Source organism: Salvelinus sp. IW2-2015, linkage group LG5 (genome assembly GCF_002910315.2).
Source record: "Salvelinus sp. IW2-2015 linkage group LG5, ASM291031v2, whole genome shotgun sequence".
NCBI classification, from domain to species: domain Eukaryota; kingdom Metazoa; phylum Chordata; class Actinopteri; order Salmoniformes; family Salmonidae; genus Salvelinus; species Salvelinus sp. IW2-2015.
The window spans coordinates 18349838-18370491 of NC_036844.1; the positions used below are offsets into that span (position 1 = coordinate 18349838).

At 45.9% G+C, this 20654-nt stretch overlaps 1 protein-coding gene across 1 annotated transcript in view; it reads left to right on the plus strand.

Annotated features, from left to right (window-relative positions):
* LOC111964525 (mediator of RNA polymerase II transcription subunit 13-like) overlaps positions 1 to 20654 on the plus strand; it is a 131051-nt gene that overhangs the window by 94001 nt on the left and 16396 nt on the right. Inside the window, 14 exon segments of the mRNA XM_070443478.1 lie at positions 12713 to 12858; positions 13110 to 13158; positions 13160 to 13323; positions 13662 to 13672; positions 14912 to 15105; positions 15348 to 15523; positions 16199 to 16355; positions 16499 to 16603; positions 18533 to 19195; positions 19293 to 19494; positions 19589 to 19664; positions 19788 to 19918; positions 20086 to 20176; positions 20624 to 20652. Coding sequence (XP_070299579.1) covers positions 12713 to 12858; positions 13110 to 13158; positions 13160 to 13323; positions 13662 to 13672; positions 14912 to 15105; positions 15348 to 15523; positions 16199 to 16355; positions 16499 to 16603; positions 18533 to 19195; positions 19293 to 19494; positions 19589 to 19664; positions 19788 to 19918; positions 20086 to 20176; positions 20624 to 20652 — 2194 coding nt within the window.

The window sequence follows — 20654 nt, forward strand, 5'->3', positions numbered from 1 at the left end:
GAGAGAGATTGGGATACTGCTCAGCTTAGCCCCTTTTCAGTGGAAGATGACTTGAAGAGGCATGGAGAGAAGAGCAGAGGACACACTATGGCTTTTCTGGGCCAGGTGATTCCAACCAGCATGTTGCATACCGCTGCTTAGGATTTATAGTAGTGGCATCAGCATTTTCTCTTTATTTCTCTTCATTTTTGTATGTTGATTAGGTTAATTCATTGTGGTTTACATAAGCATTGTAAAGGATGGGATGAGTTGCAGCATAAGAGAACACACACGATTTTTCCTCAAGAGGATATGTCAGAGTAATGCCTCGTAATTACCACTTCGTGACTTAATGCATCAGGATGGCTCACAGACTGTTCATGCTGACAACAACACTAAATGGGGATGGAACATACCAGCACGATCTGACCTGTGATAACGCTAGACTTGTTTTTGACACAGCAGGGTTGGGGTCAGAATTGTTTTCATTTCTAGAGAATTCTGGTTGGAATTTTACATGCAAAATGTGGACAATACATTGTCAAGTATTTCGTTTCCCATTTCGCGCCCTTGTTTGTCCCATGAATATGGGCCGCTTAGCTTGCCACCCTCCCCACTCTTACCACCACTCTCTCATCATTTAATAGGCCCGTTTATTGAGTTGACAAAAAGCAGAGGGAAACATTTTTCTTTAATGCCTCAAGTGATTTTATAGCGTCAGTAAAAACCTCAGTTCACTGAGCAGGAGAGAGGATCATATATACAGATTATATTCAACACCAGCCAAGCAAGCCACCGCAATCCTTGTTTCATAGCTAGGCTCTCCAAATTCTGTCTAGCTTGACTGTAGGCTTTTTACCATCTACGAGAGACTTTCCTTAGAGCCCCTGGTTCCTGTAATATATTAAATGCAGCATATGATAATTCTGTTATTCCAGGTCGCACGCTGTCTTTAAATGCACTGCACCACTTAAAAACACTCAATAAAATAGTAAATAGCGTTATTTCCACTTGATATAGTGTGTGTATGGTCTGGGTACCAGTCTTTTTAGCTAACATTTTCACTCCCTGTCATTTGTCAGATGACCCAAGAGTGGAAGAGTGGGTTGTAATAGCTAGCTGAAAGAGATGTTAATGTAATAGATAGCTGACAGAGATGTAATGTAATGCTAGCGACAGAGATGTAATGTAAGATAGCTAGCTGAACAGAGATGTAATGTTATGGCTAGCTGAAGCAGAGATGTAATGTAATAGCTAGCTGAACAGAGATGTAATGGTATAGCTAGCTGAACAGAGATGTAATCGTAAATAGCGAGCCAAACGAGATGTATGTAATAGCTAGCCGACAGAGATGTAATGTAATAGCCTAGCGAACAGAGATTTTAATGTAATGGCTAGCTGAACAGAAGATGTAATAGTAATAGCTAGTGAACAGAGATGTAATGTAATAGCTAGCTGAAGCAGAGATGTAATGTAATGCTAGCTGAACAGAGATGTTAATGTAATAGGCTGCTGAACAGAGATGTTAAGTAATAGCTAGCTGAGCAGAAGATGTATGTAGCGAGCCAAACAGAGATGTAATGTAATACTAGCCCAGACAGAGATGTATGTAATAAGCTAGCCGAACAGAGATTTAATGTAATGGTAGCTGAACAGAGATGTAATGTAATAGCTTAGCTGAACAGAGATGTAATGTAATAGCTAGCTGACAGAGATGTAATGTATAGCTAGCTTGAAACAGAGATTGGTAATGTCATAGCTAGCTGACAGAGATGTCATGTAAATAGCTAGCTGGAACAGAGATGTCATGTATAGCTAGCTGAACAGAAGCATGTAAATGTTACTGGCTTAGCTGAGCAGAGGTGTAATGTAATAGCTAGCTGAACAGAGATGGCAACAGGCTTTTAACTGTTGTGGGTGCTTTTTTTATAATTCAAAAGGACACCGGTGTGTGTTACTGTGTATGTACATGACATGTACACGATGTTGTCCTTGAACCAGGAGTCCACTCAAATTGGACAGCAGCATCCATATATGGCTCTCTGTGTGTTTAATGCGCTAAGCCATTGTGCTAGCTGAGCAAAACAAGGCTAAGGCCACCCACAGGCAGCCAATGAATAATGCTAGAGGCTGGGTGGGCTGCATATTCCCTGGATTTCCTGGTTAAATGAGAGGGTGTTGGGAAGGGATTGGGATGGGAGAGGAGACAGAGGGCTCCTATTGGTCATTGTTCGGTTACGAGCACAGCGTCGTTCTGTTAGTCTGTAAAGAGGTCAGAGGCAGATTGGAGCGGCCAGTCGTCTAGTAACAGTCCATCATCACCCAGACAGATTAACATAATTCAACAATTGAGTTCGCGGTGGCGCAGAGAGCCAAAGTCAGGTCAAGTGAAGTGGTGGAACCACGATTAGTGGGGCTGATCGCTGGAGATTCACATTTTTCGCTAGTCAGGTATAATGCCCAAGGTGTGCTTAATATGCATACGAGTGTGATAATGAAATCTAGCCAGAACACATCTCATTACTTCTGCCCTATATGACTCTCTCTCTCTCTCTCTCTCTCTCTCTCTCATCTCTCTCTCTCTCTCTTTGCTCTCTATCTCTCTCTCTCTCTCTCTCTCTCTCTCCCCTCTCTCTCTCTCTCTCTCTCCTCTCTCTCTTTCCTCTCCTCCTCTCTCTCGCTCATCTCTCTCTCATCTCTCTCTCTCTCTCTCTCTCTCTCTCTCTCTCTCTCTCTCTCTCTCTCGCTCTCCCTCTCTCTTCCTCCTCGTCTCTCTCTCCTATCTCTCTCTCTCTCCTCTCTCTCCGTCTCTCTCTCTCTCTCTCTCTCTCTCTCTCTCTCAGAAGTTCCCAACTCTCAAAGCCAGTCCTTTACATTAAACATCAGCAAGAGCATGGATTGCTATTTGAGATTAACCAGTGCTCGTACTAATGCATTTTCTTGCCTTGGTTCAGGGTGGTGCTAGTCGTGTTGTGTGGCAGGCTGCTTAGTGTGGGTGCGCAATGTTCACAGGGGAACACATGTTGTCATCCTCGTAGACATATCATGGTCTTGTACGGAACAAAGTCCATGCTCTGTGTGTACATTGATATCATATACGTACATGTGTCAAAGCAACCTTTGATATGTAAGGTCTTAGCTAGACAAATATATGTTGGCGGACGACACACACCTGACACACACAACACATGACATAGTGACCAACCCTGACATGTCTGGGGACAGTTATGGGTTATTCCACCAATTCGGTGCCTTTTCGAGAAGTGGTAACTCATTTTAACCATTCTATCATAAAGACCCACATGTTTCAACTTGCTATCAAAAACACCGTTTTCTCGCCATCTCAAGAGCGTTAAAACAAGAATAATACCTATATACGTAAGTGCTAGTAAGTGCCAAAAAAGTAAACAGGGTTGACGAGTTTCATCTTAAAAAATCAAATAAAATAAATGAAATTTGCCAACATGCGCCAATACACGGGTTTAGACTTTTAACTCTGTGCGTTGTTAGGAAGTTAACACAAAGGAGTAAAATACAAAATAGCAATGAATCCCCTTGCGCCAGGGGAATGGAAGCTTGTTTGTGGAAGGACTGAGTTGTTTGTGGAACAGGAATGGAAGCTTGTTTTTGCGACAGGGGGAATGGAAGCTTGTTTTGTGCGACAGGGGGAATGGAATGCTTGTTTTGTGGGGACAGGAGCTGTCTGGCAAATGGAAGCTTGTTTTTGTGGCGACCATGGGGAATAATGGAAGCTTGTTTTGTGCGACAGGGGGAATGGAAGCTTGTTTTGTGCGACAGGGGGAATGATAATGGAAGCTTGTTTTTGTGCAACAGGGTGTGGCAAACTACTGAAGTGTAACCTTCTATCAATGGGTAACAGTGTTATGCTCAGCCCACTCAGTTCTCCACCACAAACACTAGAAATGGGCAAACAAAAGAGTAGAACCAGGCTCCAGCTGCTTTTTACAAACTAGACATTACTATAGCAATGTTCAATGTTTCCTTTTGAATTTTTTTTCAAAAAAAATGGACAGGCTTCACACATATTGAAAACGAGAGTTTCAGTTACGTAACAGGGTTGAAGCCTTAAAAGGGTGACAGACGTATGTGAATCACTTATCACATGAATAAATCATCTTCAAGATGACTTTCTCAAGCAACACATAACTAGGGCTTTACAATGATGGTGAAAACGAAAGGAGAAATCTTCTGGGGCAAGTGGTTACAAATCTTCCGTAGAAGTCACAGAATGGTGCAGTATTTGGCAGTTTAGTTTTTATTCATATAGTAGAAAAATCAGATTGATTTACAGTTTTTTTTTCCAACTCGCATTTACCACACGTTTTTCAAAAAACTTATCACACAATTCCCAAAACTGCACACACAAAATGCAGCAAATGCCCTCACATCTCCTTCAAAATGTAAACACTGCATTCAAAATGCCATAAACCACTGTCAGAATGAGCAGCATTTGCATCAATTTGGCCAAACACTGCTTTTCATAATAGTACATTTTTGTGAATAGACCATCGTAAAACACGTTGTTCTAAAATCTAAACTCTTTGGTCTTTCATAGGCTTTATCCTACATTCATCATGCATTGTCAAAGTAACCCTCAAGTCAGTCCTAATCACCATAGTCAAGTAGATAGAACATGTACCAATCTCAGTACTTTCGAGCACAATAATTCGACGCGGACCACCTCAATTTGTTCTCTAATCTATCAGCAATCACTGTACACCACTGCATCAGAACGTTGCGTTAATAGCCAAACATTACTGGTTATAGCATATACACCAATAGTTTATAACCGACAAGATAATCTTAATCGAGTAAAGAACACAACATTGGTGCTGTGCGCGAGCTGGGCGCCTGCGGCGGCGGGCAGTCCAGTGAATTGGGTAGGGGGGGGGGGGGGGGGGGGGGGGGGGGGGGGGGGGGGGGGGGGGGGGGGGGGGGGGGGGGTGGGGGGGGGGGGGGCGGGGGGGCAGTTCACACAAGTGCTAAAGCTACGCTCATCTCATTCTGCCGGCCTGGTCTGGCCACAGATACTTCGTCAACGATCACAAGATACGTTTTCTCTTGCCAAACATCGCAGGGCAGTACTTCCTAGCATCGGCGATCAACCTTGGACAGAGGCAACTCTATGTCCCACATTGCCGTCCCATTGCCTGGAAAGCGGCATGCGGCATAGGTTTGGCGATCATTACACTTTTCCCAGCGCCAAGGCTGAGAAGAATTCCTCTATGGGATTTAGAGAAAAAGGTGAATAATGGGGTAGGTCGAGAGCCCTGTAGGGGCGTACATACAAATTGTGGATGGTGGAAACCAAGTTTTGGACCAGAACAGCCCCGGTGAAACGAACATTGTCGCCATACAACCACAAATATCTATCAGGCTCTGATCTGGATTCAGGGACAAGCATTGGTAAATTGATCCAGAAAACAGTTGAGCATATGGCCAGGTGTTGTACGGACCCAGTGGGCTTGTGATGGAGGACCCGGTTTTGTAAAGTGATGGCCAGAGCACACATAGTTATTACCCCCACGCTGTCCAGGGACATTGGTATTGCCTCTGTCTATTAGCATTCTTCCGGGGCCTGGTTTTTGGTGCAGTGAAGGCCACCTCATCCAAACATAGAATAAATTCATGGCGATATACATGGCAATCCAGCTCCAATAGTTCTCTGTAACAGAACAAAAAGGACATTATACAGATTAGTATAATTATGGTTGTCTGAATACTGGAAGTAGTGTTGCATACCATACCTCTACACAGTCATGTCGCATATTCTTGACTCTGTCAGAGTTTCTCTCAATGGCACCTTGTTAAAGTTGTTTCATCGTCACTTCGGTGCCGTACTGGAGGATGGCGATTGTTATGCGTCGAAGGCTTACAGCATTGATTGTTCGTTAAATCTATGGTGTTCATTATTCAGATATGCTCTCTTATCTCTCGAATCCTAATTGCATGGTTGGCCAAAACCATATTTATATTGCAGTTCTCGTGTACATCTGTAAACAAGCGTCACCTTCCATGATTGTCTTTGCCTTTCAGTCTGTAACAGAATCAACACAGTATGTGTTTCAGCCGCATAGGAATGTTAAACAATGTACAAAAAATGTAGTTCCAGCTGATAAACCAACCTCATTCATTCAATGCAGTGCCAGTAAATGGATGGCTTAGAGTTACACAATGTTTATCCAATACTATGGCAGTCCATTACGAATATTTAAGTACATTACTGTATGCTAAAGATAAGTCATTAGATAGTTTGCCATACCTGTTCTCAATTTCTGAGGTTCGAATTATGGACGTCACTGTAAATCGACTTCAAGTTGGCTGGACTGTCAGTCCCAGGCCTCTCTCATGGTCAAACCATGTTGATCACATGATCAACAAGTGGCCCTATATCTCATCAGAGTGGCTCTCCTTCCTTCTCTTCTTTTGCCTCGGTCCTCGTCCTCTTCTTCCTCTTCCTCTCCCTCCTACTCCTCTTGCTCTCTGTCCATTGTTGGCATCCATTGTTCCAAACAGGTAATCTGACCTTTGACCTATTTATAGGCCTATACTACAGTAAAGCAGTGATTGGTTAGTGATCAGTTAAGCTATTAGTGTTTGCACATGTGAGGAGTGTGTGTGTGACCTGGTGAATAAGTGTAGCATTTTGATTGGTTGTGTTTGGAAAAGGAAAGCAAGTCACTTCCTGTTAGATTTTTGTGTTTTAGGTAGAGAATTGTGTGTAGTGTTTTGAAAAAAAGTGTTTTACACAATTGACAACTGAGTCAAAGGCTGAGAAATAGCTTATGGTTTTGGATATTTGGTGTGTAGTTTTGCACTTTGAGTGAGAGGTTTCAAAAATCGTGTGACATGAAAAGATTTTGTGTGTAAGCAGTTGGAAAAAACTGTAATTCTACATGTGTTCTATATTAAAAGGCACTTCATTTAATTTAAGAGGCTTTTAAAAATCAATATGGGTGCACAATTTCTACTTAAAATATCAAAGGGACTCAAAAGGCACTCATTTCGTGGAACAACCCAGATGATGTGGCTGTGTATGGGTCCTATCCTGCTCTGCAGTGTCTGATTGCTTTGAGCATAAAAGCATTAATTGTGCTCACTACCAAGCCATTAAACCTGGCTGTGATCTCAGCTTTAAGTGCAGCGGAATCTGAGTGTGTGGCGTTGAATTATTCACCTCCCCCTCTCCTCTTTCTCTCCTTCTCTCACTATCTCCTCTTTTTCTCAATCGCTCACCTGTTCTCTCCTCTCTCTAGCGCTCTCTTTCTCTCCTTGCTGCTTTCACTCCCTCTCCGCTCTCTCTACCTCCCTCTCTCTACCTCCCTCTCTCTACCTCCAGTGCTGTCAGCCCCGGGGCTAGGCTTCACCATCATTTATTAATACCCGGCTTATACAGCACAAAGCACATCTCCGCCTAGCCTGCCTTCCTGCCTGCCTGCCACTAAAGCATCATATGGCACACGGTACTGCGTAAGCACCCCCTAGGAAGCAGGCAGGGAACCCAGTGTCCACACACACTGACACACACACGCTTACTCTGCAGGAAAATGTCCTTTGGAAAGGACAGGCTGCATCAATCTCACGGTTATAAGATCCTCTAGTTGTGTAGTTGCTCTTGTGGTCAGTCAAGTGCCATTTTGATCTTGTCGGTCTGGGTTGTTGCTTGAAATGGAGCAAAGCATTATCTTACGATTGTTGTMATTACATGTATTGTCATTATTGTTATCAAGCCTCATGTTGTGGAACTATTTGGTACAGTGTAACAGCTGTATGTGCAGCAGTAGATTTACCAAGCGCAGTTAGCCAGTCTGTCTGGGTTGTAGACTTTCAGCTCACGTCCCACTGCCACGCTGTTGAAATATGAAAAGACTCAGCCAGTGTTCTGACTGCTAGATGTTTCACTTCCTCAGTATAGACGAGGAGGAAGGGGAGAAGCCAGCTAGTTAGCTGGGCGGTGATATTTTGGTCTGAACATTTTTCATGGAGATTTCCCTCGATCTCCTGCTCTGGCTGTGGTCAGGAGAAAGGGTCATGGGGGAGTCATGGAAAGGAATAATGTCCTTTTGAGTATAAACCGGGGGGTTGACTGTTGAGTAAATAAAATGACCAACGTGAAGAGAAAGTTGTGGGAGCTGCTTACACAGACTTATTAACGGTGTGTGGAATTAGAGACACTCCAGAGGTGATAGAAAGTGTATGAGAGGACAATTGTCAAAGTTATAGTTTATAGTCTATAGTTTAGAGTCCCGTGTGTCTCAGTTGGTAAAGCATGGTACTTGCAATGCCAGGGGTTGATTCCCATGAGAACCAGTACGAAAAAGCCAAAGCATGTATGCACTCAGTGTGTGCTAAATGACTAAGATGTAGATTGTATTTATGATTGGTTGATAAAGTGTTTATTTTCAGTATGTAAAACTAAGGGGAACGATAAAAAAAGTATATTTTGTCATAAGTATTTTTCACTTGGCCGCTAAGAAAATAGAAATATGAAAAGTAGAGGTGACAATTTAGAAGAAGTTTAGCAAATCCACCAAACATTCTTACTGTCATTCATTCCTACATTCCCTACAGTAGGGAAAGTAATGTAACCATACTGCATTACACTGTTCCCTACAGTAGGGAAAGTAATGTAACCATACTGCATTACACTTTCCCTAGCAGTAGGGAAGTATTTAACCATACTGCATTACACTTAGTTCCCTACAGTAGGGAAGTAATGTACCGATACGCATACACTGCACTGCGACCTGCGGGCCAAACTCGGAACCCTGCCGCGCGCGCTCCGCCCGGTCCCCTCCTCCGTTCGGCTGCCTCCCGGGCCGCTGCTCGCCCTCGAGCTCCGATTTATCTTTGTCGCCTCAACGCCCGGAAGGCTGCACTGCTCACTCGCGCGGCTGCCGCCCGTCTGCCCCTGCTCCTCCTGCGCCTTGACGGTCGAGCGGTCTTGGTGATTGGGCCGCGGCTCACCGGCCCCATCACCACACCCACAGTCGCTGGGGCGCGCCGATAACAACCGGGCTCTTCCCTTACATAGGGAAAGTAATGTAACCATACTGCATTATACTGTTCCCTACAGTAGGGAGTGTAATGTAACCATACTGCATTACACTGTTCCCTACAGTTAGGAAAGTAATGTAACCATACTGCATATTACTTTCCTACAGTAGCGAAAGTATTGTAACCATACTGCATTACACTTCCCTACAGTAGGGAAAGTAATGTAACCATACTGCATTACACTGTTCCCTACAGTAGGGAAAGTAATGTAACCATACTGCATTACACTGTTCCCTATCAGTTAGGGAAAGTAATGTAACCATACTGCATTACACTGTTCCCTACAGTAGGGAAGTAATGTAACCATACTGCATTACCACTGTTTCCCTACAGTAGGAAAGTAATGTAAACCATACTGCATTACACTGTTCCCTACATAGGGGAAAGTAATGTAACCATACTGCATTACACTGTTCCCTACAGTAGGGAAAGTATTGTAACCATACTGCATTACACTGTTCCCTACAGTAGGGGAAAGTATGTAACCATACTGCATTACACTGTTCCCTACAGTAGGGAAAGTATTGTAACCATACTGCATTACACTGTTCCCTACAGTAGGGAAAGTATTGTACAACCATACTGCATTACACTGTTCCCTACAGTAGGGAAAGTATGTAACCATACTGCATTACACTGTTCCTACAGTAGAGGAAAGTATTGTAACCATACTGCATTAACTGTTCCTAAAGTAGGGAAGTATGTAACCATACTGCATTACACTGTTCCCTACAGTAGGGAAAGTAATGTAACCATACTGCATTACACTGTTCCCTACAGTAGGGAAAGTATGTAACCATACTGCATTACACTGTTCCCTACAGTAGGAAAGTATGTAACCATACTGCATTACACTGTTCCTACAGTAGGGAAAGTAATGTAACCATACTGCATTAACTTGTTCCTACAGTAGGGAAAGTAATTGTAACCATACTGCATATACTGTTCCCTACAGTAGGAAAATGATAACCATACTGCGATTATACTGTTCCCTACAGTAGGGAAAGTAATGTAACCATACTGCATTAACTGTTCCCTACAGTAGGGAAAGTATGTAACCATACTGCATTACACTGTTCCCTACAGTAGGGAAAGTAATGTAACCATACTGCATTACACTGTTCCCTACAGTAGGGAAAGTATTGTAACCATACTGCATTAATACTGTTCCCTACAGTAGGGAAGTATGTAACCATACTGCATTATACTGTTCCCTACAGTAGGGAAAGTATGTAACCATACTGCATTACACTGTTCCCTATCAGTAGGAAAGTAATGTAACCATACTGCATTACACTGTTCCCTACAGTAGGAAAGTAATGTAACCATACTGCATTACACTGTTCCCTACAGTAGGGGAAGATATTGTAACCATACTGCATTACACTGTTCCCTACAGTAGGAAAGTATGTAACATACTGCATTGTATACTGTTCTACAGTAGGAAAGTATGTAACCATACTGCATTACACTGTTCCCTACAGTAGGGAAGTATATGTAACCTACTGCATTACACTGTTTTCCCTACAGTAGGGAAAGCTAATGTAAACCATACTGCATTACACTGTTCCCTACAGTAGGGAAAGTAATGTAACCATACTGCATTACACCGTTCTCCTACAGTAGGGAAAGTAATGTAACCATACTGCATTACACTGTTCCCTACAGTAGGGAAAGTAATGTAACCATACTGCATTACACTGTTCCCTACAGTAGGGAAAGTAATGTAACCATACTGCATTACACTGTTTCCCTACAGTAGGGAAAAGTATGTAACCATACTGCATTACACTGTTCCCTACTATGTAGGAAAGTAATGTAACCATTACTGCATTACACTGTTCCCTACAGTAGGGAAGTATTGTAAGCCATACTGCATTACACTGTTCCCCTACAGTAGGGAAGTATGTAAACCATACTGCATTACACTCGTTCCCTACAGTAGGAAAGTATGTAACCACTACTCATTACACTGATTCCCTACAGTAGGGAAAGTAGCTACCATAACTGTTAACGTCCCTACGTAGGAAAGAATGTAACCAACTGATTCTCCTACAGTAGGGAAAGTATTGTAAACCATACTGCATTACACTGTTCCCTACAGTAGGGGAAGTATCCTACAGTAGGGGAAGTATTGCTCCCATACTGCATTACACTGTTCCCTACAGTAGGGGAAGTATTGTGCCCATACTGCATTATACTGTTCCCTACAGTAGGGGAAGTATCCTACAGTAGGGGAAGTATTGTGCCCATACTGCATTCTTCTATACATGACTACATCCCAAACGCCTGTGAGCTGTTGCCCACTCTTATGGATGAGTTCACACTGGTCAGTGATGCACGGTCACCATAGGGAGGCAGCATCAGACAACAAAGCATGCTTTTCATACAGTAGGGCCAAGGCTAGGCCCAAACCGACTGTGTGTGAGTTTGTGTCTGTGGGTGTGTGTGTGCTGTGTGTGTGTGTTGTTGGCGGGCTGACTCTTGACTACAGACTGTCCCCCAAAGGCGCCCCTCACAGCTATAAATAGCTCTTCATATGGCATTCAGTGAGGGGGTGGAGGGGGACTCATCTGCTGTAGAGACTGAAAGGATTGAGATGGGAGGTGTAGTACTATAGAACAGAGGCCAGTGGGAGTTTATTGGTCTGATGCAGCAACGGGAAAATCAGGAAGTGTGTATGTGTGGTCTGTGTGTGCCTCAGTGTGTGTGAGTCTGGATAGCAGTGCTGGAACCGCCTGCTGTTATGACGCTATGTTTTTCTTGGTGAATGTGAGGAATGTTTATGTAGGAGAGAAACTGGCCTCTCTCCCCAATCGCTCAGCGCCATCTTCAGGTCACATCAACAGTGAATAACATTACTGTAACAAGATACAGGACCTTCTGGCTCCCTGAGATATTGTCCTTAATTCTATTCCAAAACATTATATTCCAAATGTGTGGCTTTGGTATTGGACAGTGTATTGAATTGATGATCCATTACGACTCTTAACATAGGCCAGTTTCCTTGGGGTACAGAGATATTGCATAGGCACTAGGCAGCAGGGTAATCACATGGAGGTTACATGCTYGGTTTATTTACTGCTGATGTATAAATATGGCTAGCCAGGCGATGGGGGTTATAGATTTAAAAAAAAGTATATTAATGGAGCAATCTCGTGGTTAATGATGTCCAGCCCATCCTCAGATATACAGTAGATCGCAGTAATGGGTTAGCTATTACACATGTGTGATAAAGGAAAGACCACCGTGATAAACTGCATCCAGGAAGTGTTGTAAAGAGTAGAGGCCATACATAAGCATTACTACAATCAATCATAGGGAAATTAGGATTTATCCTATAGGTTGGAAGATGAACAATAAGCCAAGATTTTTAAAAGACAAATTATACATTTTTTTTCTTACCTACTGTATGTAGAAATCTGTAAGTCACATTTGACTAATTTGTAGTTTCCATGTATTTCAGTTACCCTAGTTATCAATTAACTACATGCTATAACAGCAACATATTGGAAAGTATTTCCAGAAATCTCTGGCCAAGATCTCTGGCCAACAACTTTGCCATGTTACTTGATTGTACTTGACAGCTCCAAACAGGGCTCTATGCTGTAGGACCATGACTGATGTTGTCTTTGTGTGTTCTCTGTTCCTACAGTGAGCACCTGTCGTGCTCCTTCACCTTCTTCCTGCATGGGGAGAGTAACGTGTGCACCAGCGTAGAAGTCGCCCAGCACCAGCCTGCCTACCACATCACTGACGACCACACCCGCCTGGCCCAGATCTCCTCAGCCCCCGTACAAGGTGAGAAACACCCAGGGTAACAGAGACGTAAGAGCCAACACACTGGATGTCTTTACCCGCCTCTGTTTTAACCTGAGCATCAATGTCATAACTATGTGGTTATTTCGAAATTCGCTCTGAAATCTTGAAGCATGAGCCATATGGTACCTTTCTGATATACTGCACCCTCGTGGTAGTCCATATCTATCTGATCTCTCCTGCTCTGTTCTAGCTATTAACCTATTTCTCATATCCTCTCCCACCTGTGCGAGCTATCCTGAGTCCGTACGGTCTGGCGGGCTCCCTGACGGGCAAGCCTATAGATGAGTGACCCAGCTGTAAGAAAACTGATGGAGGAGTGGAGCTACTTTCTACCCATGGTGCTTCAGCGCCACAGAGAAGGGGGCACAGGGGGCGCAGGCACGGGGGCATGTGGCGCCGAGAGGGAGGCACTGACCGACCATATGACCACACAGCCATGTGGCCGTTGAGGTCATCGTAGGTAAGTAACGGTGACAATCAAAAAACTCTTGGCCACCTTTCGCATGTAACACAAATGGACACACTTTGCTGTTTATAATATACACTGTATATATGAACATATGCTATAGGTGAGAAAAGGCTATTGGTCAAGAGTGTTTTTTATTGTGGTTTACTGAAATGTATTATTGTTATCAGACCAAAAGAGAGGAACAAAGGGAGAACAACAGCGAGTTTTAGTCGGTCAGCTTCGATGGCCATTGTCTGTATGAGGATAAATAGTACTGGAGGTGGTTAATACGTTGTGGATGCCAGAGTTCTTAAGGGACTAGTGTTGTCCTCAGGGTGCATTGAGGTAAGGAGTAAGACTAGGGGAGAGGAGGGGAGTAAAGACTAGCATAGGAGGGGAGGAAAGACTAGGGGATAGGAGGGGAGTAGAAGACTAGGAGAGGAGAGTAAAGGGACTAGGGGAAGATTAGGAGGGGGAGGAAAGACTAGGGGATAGGAGGGGAGGAATGACTAGAGGAGAGGAGGGAGGAGAAGCTAGGGGATAGGAGGGAAGAAAGACGTAGGGGGATAGGAGGGAGAGGAAAGACTAGTGGAGAGGAGAGGAGGAGAAAAACTAGAGAGAGGAGGGGGAGGAAAGACTAGGGGATAGGAGGGGAGGAAAGACTAGGGGATAGGAGGGGAGGAAAGACTAGGGGGATAGGAGGGGGGGAAAGACTAGGGGGAAGGAGGGGGGAAGACTAGGGGATAGGAGGGGAGGAAAGACTAGGGGATAGGAGGGGAGGAATGACTAGAGGAGAGGAGGGGAGGAAAGACTAGCGGATAGGAGGGGAGCGAAAGACCTAAGGGAGAGGAGGGAGGAAAGACTAAGGGTAGAGGAGGAAAGACTAGCGCGGGAGTAGGGCAGGGGAGAAAGACTCAGAGGGCGAGCGAGGAGGAACGAAAAAGGACATAGCTGCATCAGGACGCGCGAGTGAAAGACTAGGAGTCGATGAGCGACTGGGGGGAGAAACAGAACGCTTAGGGGACATAGAGGTAGCCGAGAGAGGAAAGCACATTAGGGAGTTAGGAGCCGGAGGAGGCGACCGCAGCCAGGGACGCAGATAAGACTACGGGAGAGATAGCGACGCGGGAGGACAAAGACGTGTCGAAGGAAAAGAGGGGGCACCTAGCGGATGATAAGGCGAGGGAGCAAAGGACCTAGGGGATAGTGAGGGCAAAGACTAGGGCAGGAGTGGGGAGGCGAAAGGAGCTAGTAGAGATCGGCGGAGCACGTAGAGGATAGAGGGAGGAGAGCACATAGAGCCTAACGGAGACTGGAGAGGGGGCGGGCGAAGACGTAGGCGGGATAGGAGGGCGAGAGAGCGAAGGACTGAGCGAGGATAGGAAAGGGGACAATGCGCACTAGGGGACTAGGAGGGAGGGCGAAGAGACTTAGAGGCGCAGTAGAGGAGAGAGAAGGACGGTAGGGGAGAGAGGAGAAGCACGTGAGAAGAGAGAGGAGAGAGGAGAGCGTCGAGGCGAAGGTAGGGATGACGGAGGCAGACGAGGAAGGTGAGAAGTAGTGTGCACGGGATGCCGGATAAAGAGTGGAAACGAACGAAGAGACAGTGAGCGAGGTAGTGGGAAGGTGAGGGCGGGCGCGGGGGCGGGCGACGAGGGAGGGGGGCGGGGCGGGCCTGCTGCGGGGCAGGCGCGAGGATGCAGGAGCTTCAAGGGGAAGCGTCGAGGGACTGGAGCAGGCACAGGCGAGGACGGCTGTCTACCATCCAAGCGACAGCTGTGAGCTGAGGGGTGCCTGGACCGCCTCATCATTGAGGTTAGGACTGCGTTGAAAATTAAGACCTGCCTCAGGCGGCGCCGCGCAGTACCAGCCAGCAAGCTGTAGGCCATGCAAGGATAAGCTAATGCACCTGCAGCCCTGGGTGTATAGGCTACAAGAAAGGTAGTGTGACGTGTATGAAGGAGTGTATAGGGTGTGAGTGTTTGGAGGATTTAAACTCAACTCTTTCGTCTTCTTGTAGGTGGTGTGAGGATATGATCTACCCAGCAGCCTTTGTGCTGGTTGCCCAAGGCACCTCCTGTGGAGGAGCCCCCACCTGCCAGGGACTGAGGCCCAGGGGGCAGGCAGAGACCCGATCTCACTGCCTAGGCATCCCCCTCCGCACCCCCCACCGTCCACCTGAACAGCCCTGCTCAGGTGCAGACAAGCACAACAAACACAACACACACACACAGCAAGCACGACCAGCGACGACAGCAACACGACAGCCACACACGACACAACACACACACACACACACACACACACACACACACACACACCATGTCACCACCAAAAACTCCAGAAATTCACCCTAAATAATTGCATTCCCAAAACGAATAACATAATCTCTGAATCAGTCCTATTTACTCAACAAAACAACTCAATACTGCAATACAATCCATATAATTGTCCTCATTACTCAATCCATACGCTTCATATGAAATAACGCACAGAGAAGTTACTATATCCTCATCTAGGACAAAGTCTTTGAGAATTGGGCTGAACATACAGATATTTTGCTGAAGATGTAAGACCTCAGACAAATGAGATTGGTTTGTAACTCACTGAAACTGAATCATCAGCATCCTAATCCACATTCAATTAAGTCTGCTTAATGAAAGTCTTACAAATTAGGAGATAAAACAGCTGATACAAACAAACAAACACCGCTATAGCTGCAGAGGAAATCTTGAGTGTCTTATTACAATTTTTCAATGGCTGAAGAGTCCTAGTAAAGTGTCTCTTGCTATGCACTATTAAAACATCCACCCACAGCCTTGCCCAAGGGAGAGAACTCCACTGAATAATGTAATCTGTTGTTTATTTCAGCGGACAGTGGCTTTGTGACAACGGTGTCCAGCGTCCTCCCTGCCCAGGACAGTGCCATGGGGGTCACCAACAGCCCAAAACATTCTGGGAAGAAACTGACCAATCAGGTGGTGCATGAGGCGTGGAAGGAGTGTTATCTTAACCATCTGCAACACAAGTGAGTGTCCAGATTGGCTGCTGGCTAACCGGGGCCCAGATCCAGACTCAGCACTATTTATCTCCTGGCATCTGCTGTGGGATTGTTATTGTTGATGTGCGGTGACACGACTGGCGCCCTCACACCTCTCTGTGTGCCCATAGATGCAGTGGGCCCAGTAGCGTGACGCCAAAGAAGGAGGCGCCAAATGGGGTGCCCACCTGGGACTTCACCGACCCAGAGGAGAGGACACCATGCAGCTGCTCCAGGTTGGCACGGGGGTTGGCATCTGGGGGTAGTGACCCAGCCGCCCAGCATGGCACCAGCCAGCTAGACATCTGGGCTTCATTTTTAGGCATTTCACTGCTTTTAACCAAAAGTCTGGTGCTACTTACAGTGGGGAGAACAAGTATTTGATACACTGCCGATTTTGCAGGTTTTCCTACTTACAAAGCATGTAGAGGTCTGTAATTTCTATCATCTATCATGGGTACACTTCAACTATGAAAATCCAGAAAATCACATTGTATGATTTTTAAGTAATTAATTTGCATTTTATTGCATGACATAAGTATTTGATACATCAGAAAAGCAGATCTTAATATTTGGTACAGAAACCTTTGTTTGCAATTACAGAGATCATACGTTTCCTGTAGTTCTTGACCAGGTTTGCACACACTGCAGCAGGGATTTTGGCCCACTCCTCCATACAGATCTTCTCCAGATCCTTCAGGTTTCGGGGCTGTCGCTGGGCAATACGGACTTTCAGCTCCCTCCAAAGATTTTCTATTGGGTTCAGGTCTGGAGACTGGCTAGGCCACTCCAGGACCTTGAGATGCTTCTTACGGCGTCACTCCTTAGTTGCCCTGGCTGTGTGTTTCGGGTCGTTGTCATGCTGGAAGACCCAGCCACGACCCATCTTCAATGCTCTTACTGAGGGAAGGAGGTTGTTGGCCAAGATCTCGCGATACATGGCCCCATCCATCCTCCCCTCAATACGGTGCAGTCATCCTGTACCCTTTGCAGAAAAGTATCCCCAAAGAATGATGTTTTCCACCTCCATGCTTTCGACGGTTGGGTGGTGTTCTTGGGGTATGTACTTCATCCTTCTTCTTCGCTCCAAACACGGCGAGTGGAGTTTTGACCAAAAAGCTCTATTTTGTTCATCAGACCACAGATGACTTCTCCCATTCCTCCTCGGATCATCCAGATGGTTCATTGCAAACTTCAGACGGGCTGGACATCCGGCTGGCTTGAGCAGGTGGACTTGCGTGCGCTGCAGGATTGTGGAATCCATGACGGTGTAGTTTTACTAATGGTTTTCTTGAGACTGTGGTCCAGCCTCTTCAGGTCATTGACCAGGTTCTGCCGTGTAGTTCTGGGCTGATAAATCACCTTCCTCATGATCAATGATGCCCACCACGAGGTGAGAATCTTGCATCGGAGCCCCAGACCGACGGTGAGTTGGACCGTCATCTTGAACGTCTTCTTCATTTTTAATAATTGCGCCCAACGTTGTTGCCTTCTCACCAACGCTTTGCCTATTGTCCTGTAGCCCACTCCCAGCCTGTTGCAGTGTCTACAATCTTTATCCCGGATGTCCTTATACACCTCTGCTTGGCCATTGTGAGAGTTGGGTCTGTTTTGATTGAGTGTCGGTGGACCAGGTGTGTCTTTTATATCAGTAAGAGTTTCAAACAGGTGCAGATTAATACAGGTAATTGAGTGGAGGAACAGGAGGCTTTTTAAAGAACATAACAGTCTGTGAGAGCGGAATTCTTACGTTGTTAAGCGTGACATAATACTTATGTTCATGCAAAAAATGCAAATTAATTACTTACCAAACTCATACAATGTGATTTTTGGATTCCGTCTCTCACCAGTTAGGTGTACCTATGCAATAAAGTTACAGACCTCTACATGCTTTGTAAGTAGGAAAACCTGCAAAATCGGCAGTGTATCAAATACTTGTTCTCCCCACTGTATGTGAAGCATATTGAAATAGATTGTGTAGAAATAATGTGAACATGGTGAAAATATATGTATTTGTCTTCTGAATGTTGGTATTTTTTATATGATATGATTCAGATATGTTATCACGAGTTGAATGTGTACAATATAAGGAAAGTTTTAAAAACAGCATCCTCACCTGCCACTCCAGTTCTGTCTGCCATCTGATCCTGTTTCTCTTCCTGAAGGTTAAAGCAGCAGAAACAGCAGCAACAGACCAACACCTCCTCTGCCAACCCTCCGTCTGGTGCCAACACCACCCCCTCCTCTGGCCCGGCCCTCCCCGCTCCCTCCCTGCTCAAGCACAAGGCCACGGACAAACCCGAYAAAGCCGACAAACAGCCGAAGAGAGCCGCCGCCATGACCCCCTTCCACCACCGCCTCTCTGTGGGCCAGGAGGCCTGCCTGGAACAAGACTCATCTGGAGGGTCCCAGCTCGGCCTAGTCAGCCTGGACCCTCCCCTGGATCCCATGCCCAGCTGCAAGTACCCCAAGCCCCTCTCCGCCGGCAGGAAAGCTCCAGAGTCCCTGCTCCACTCCCCTGTCTCCCCATTACCCCCCACGCTCAGCCCCCATCCACGGGGGGGACAGGACCCTGAGGAACTGGAGACCTCTGTGGGCATGGCCCTCTGTCCGGATGGGGCGTCAGGGATGGGGGTGATGGAACCCAGTGAGACGGCTCTGTATGCAGCCCCTCTGGGGCCCAGGGAGAGGGAGGCTGGGGCAGGCTGGTGGAGGGGCTTCAGGACTCCCAGGGCTGATAAGGCTGAGTTCAGGCCTCCAGAGCTCCCCAGTGACAGAGTGGAAGTAAAGACAGAGACGCAGGCCACTGAGGGAGTTGCACTGAAGAGGTGAGAGAGAGCGAGATCAGTGCATTAATTACTCATTCAAAGACACACACACGCACAGACTTGATCACTCTAAGTTTCCTTTCTTATTTCCCTCCAGACTATTCATGCAGACACAGAAGCGCTTCAAGATCTCGGAGGAGTGTGTTAGGGCACACATCCAGACCATGGGTCTCCTGCATCAGCCTGGGGACCCCGGGGATGACCCCTACGACTTCAAGGAGGGAGACATCGAGTACAGCTTCCCCACCTCCAAGAGACTGAAGGGCCAGGGCCGAGACCCCAGCAAAAGAGGCCCCAAAGTAAGGCTGTTGTTAACAGTGAAAGTTACATTTGTTGATTGACACCCAAGCTAGAAAGGGCGAAGAAATTAAATACAGTGTGTCTGTCTTCCAGGGAGAGGAGATCAGCAACGGTGCACTGCCTGATGGGAAAGACGCCATGTCCATCTTTAGCTCTGCTCCCAAAGCTGGTGACAAATTGAATGTTGACACCATATACAAATTCTATTCTAAATAAAAAAAATTCCCCAACACATTGATCATAGTGTGTGTTCTGAGCGTTGTCTTTGATGGTCTTGTTTGTGCGTTTCTAGATGATGACTCACCGCAGGACGATGATGCGGCGGCCAAAGCTCAAAACCCTTCTCTAACCAGGGAGACTGATCTGGTGGTCCTCATCTCAGACCTGGAGAACATCTTCGACGAGGATGAGGAGGAACTTAGGGTGAGAAACATTCTAAGAATTACTGCATGTCTAAAATCTGTTCCATTTTCATTCCCGCTTTACACAAAATGTAATACACTCAACATCACAATAATACATAATATATGTTATTTAGCAAACGCTTTTATCCAAGGCTACTTATATCTGTGTTTTATAATAATGTATAGACTGCTTGCCCCAACCAGCACACAGCCAGGGTCCTGGTATCAGGAAGTGAAGATCGGAGGGAAGGGAGGGTGGCTGTGCCCTATCCTTCAAGTGAGTCCAGCTTTACATGTACACGTGTTCCGCAGTTTGTTTGTTATCTTATGCATGTTATCCTAGCTGAGTTTAGCGTGACCTGGGAAAAATAATCTGTTTTTTCTACTTCTCTCACATCATCACTCTCTATGTCTCTCTTATCACTCGCTGTCTGTCTCTCGCTGTCCATCTCTCTCTCTCTCTCTCTCTCTCTCTTCCTCTCTCTCTCTCTCTCTCTCTCTCTCTCTCTCTCTCTCTCTCTCTCTCTCTCTCTCTCTCTCTCTCTCTCTCTCTCTCTCTCTCTCTCTCTCTCCACCCCTCATCTCCTCCCCCCATCCCTCTCTCTATCTCTCTCTCTCTCTCTCTCTCTCTCTCTCTCTCTCCTCCTCTCTCTCTCTCTCTCTCTCTCTCTCTCTCTCTCCACCCCTCATTCTCCTCCCCCCATCCCTCTCTCTCTCCATTCAGCAGTAGCAGACCTCCAGCGGATGTTTCCCAC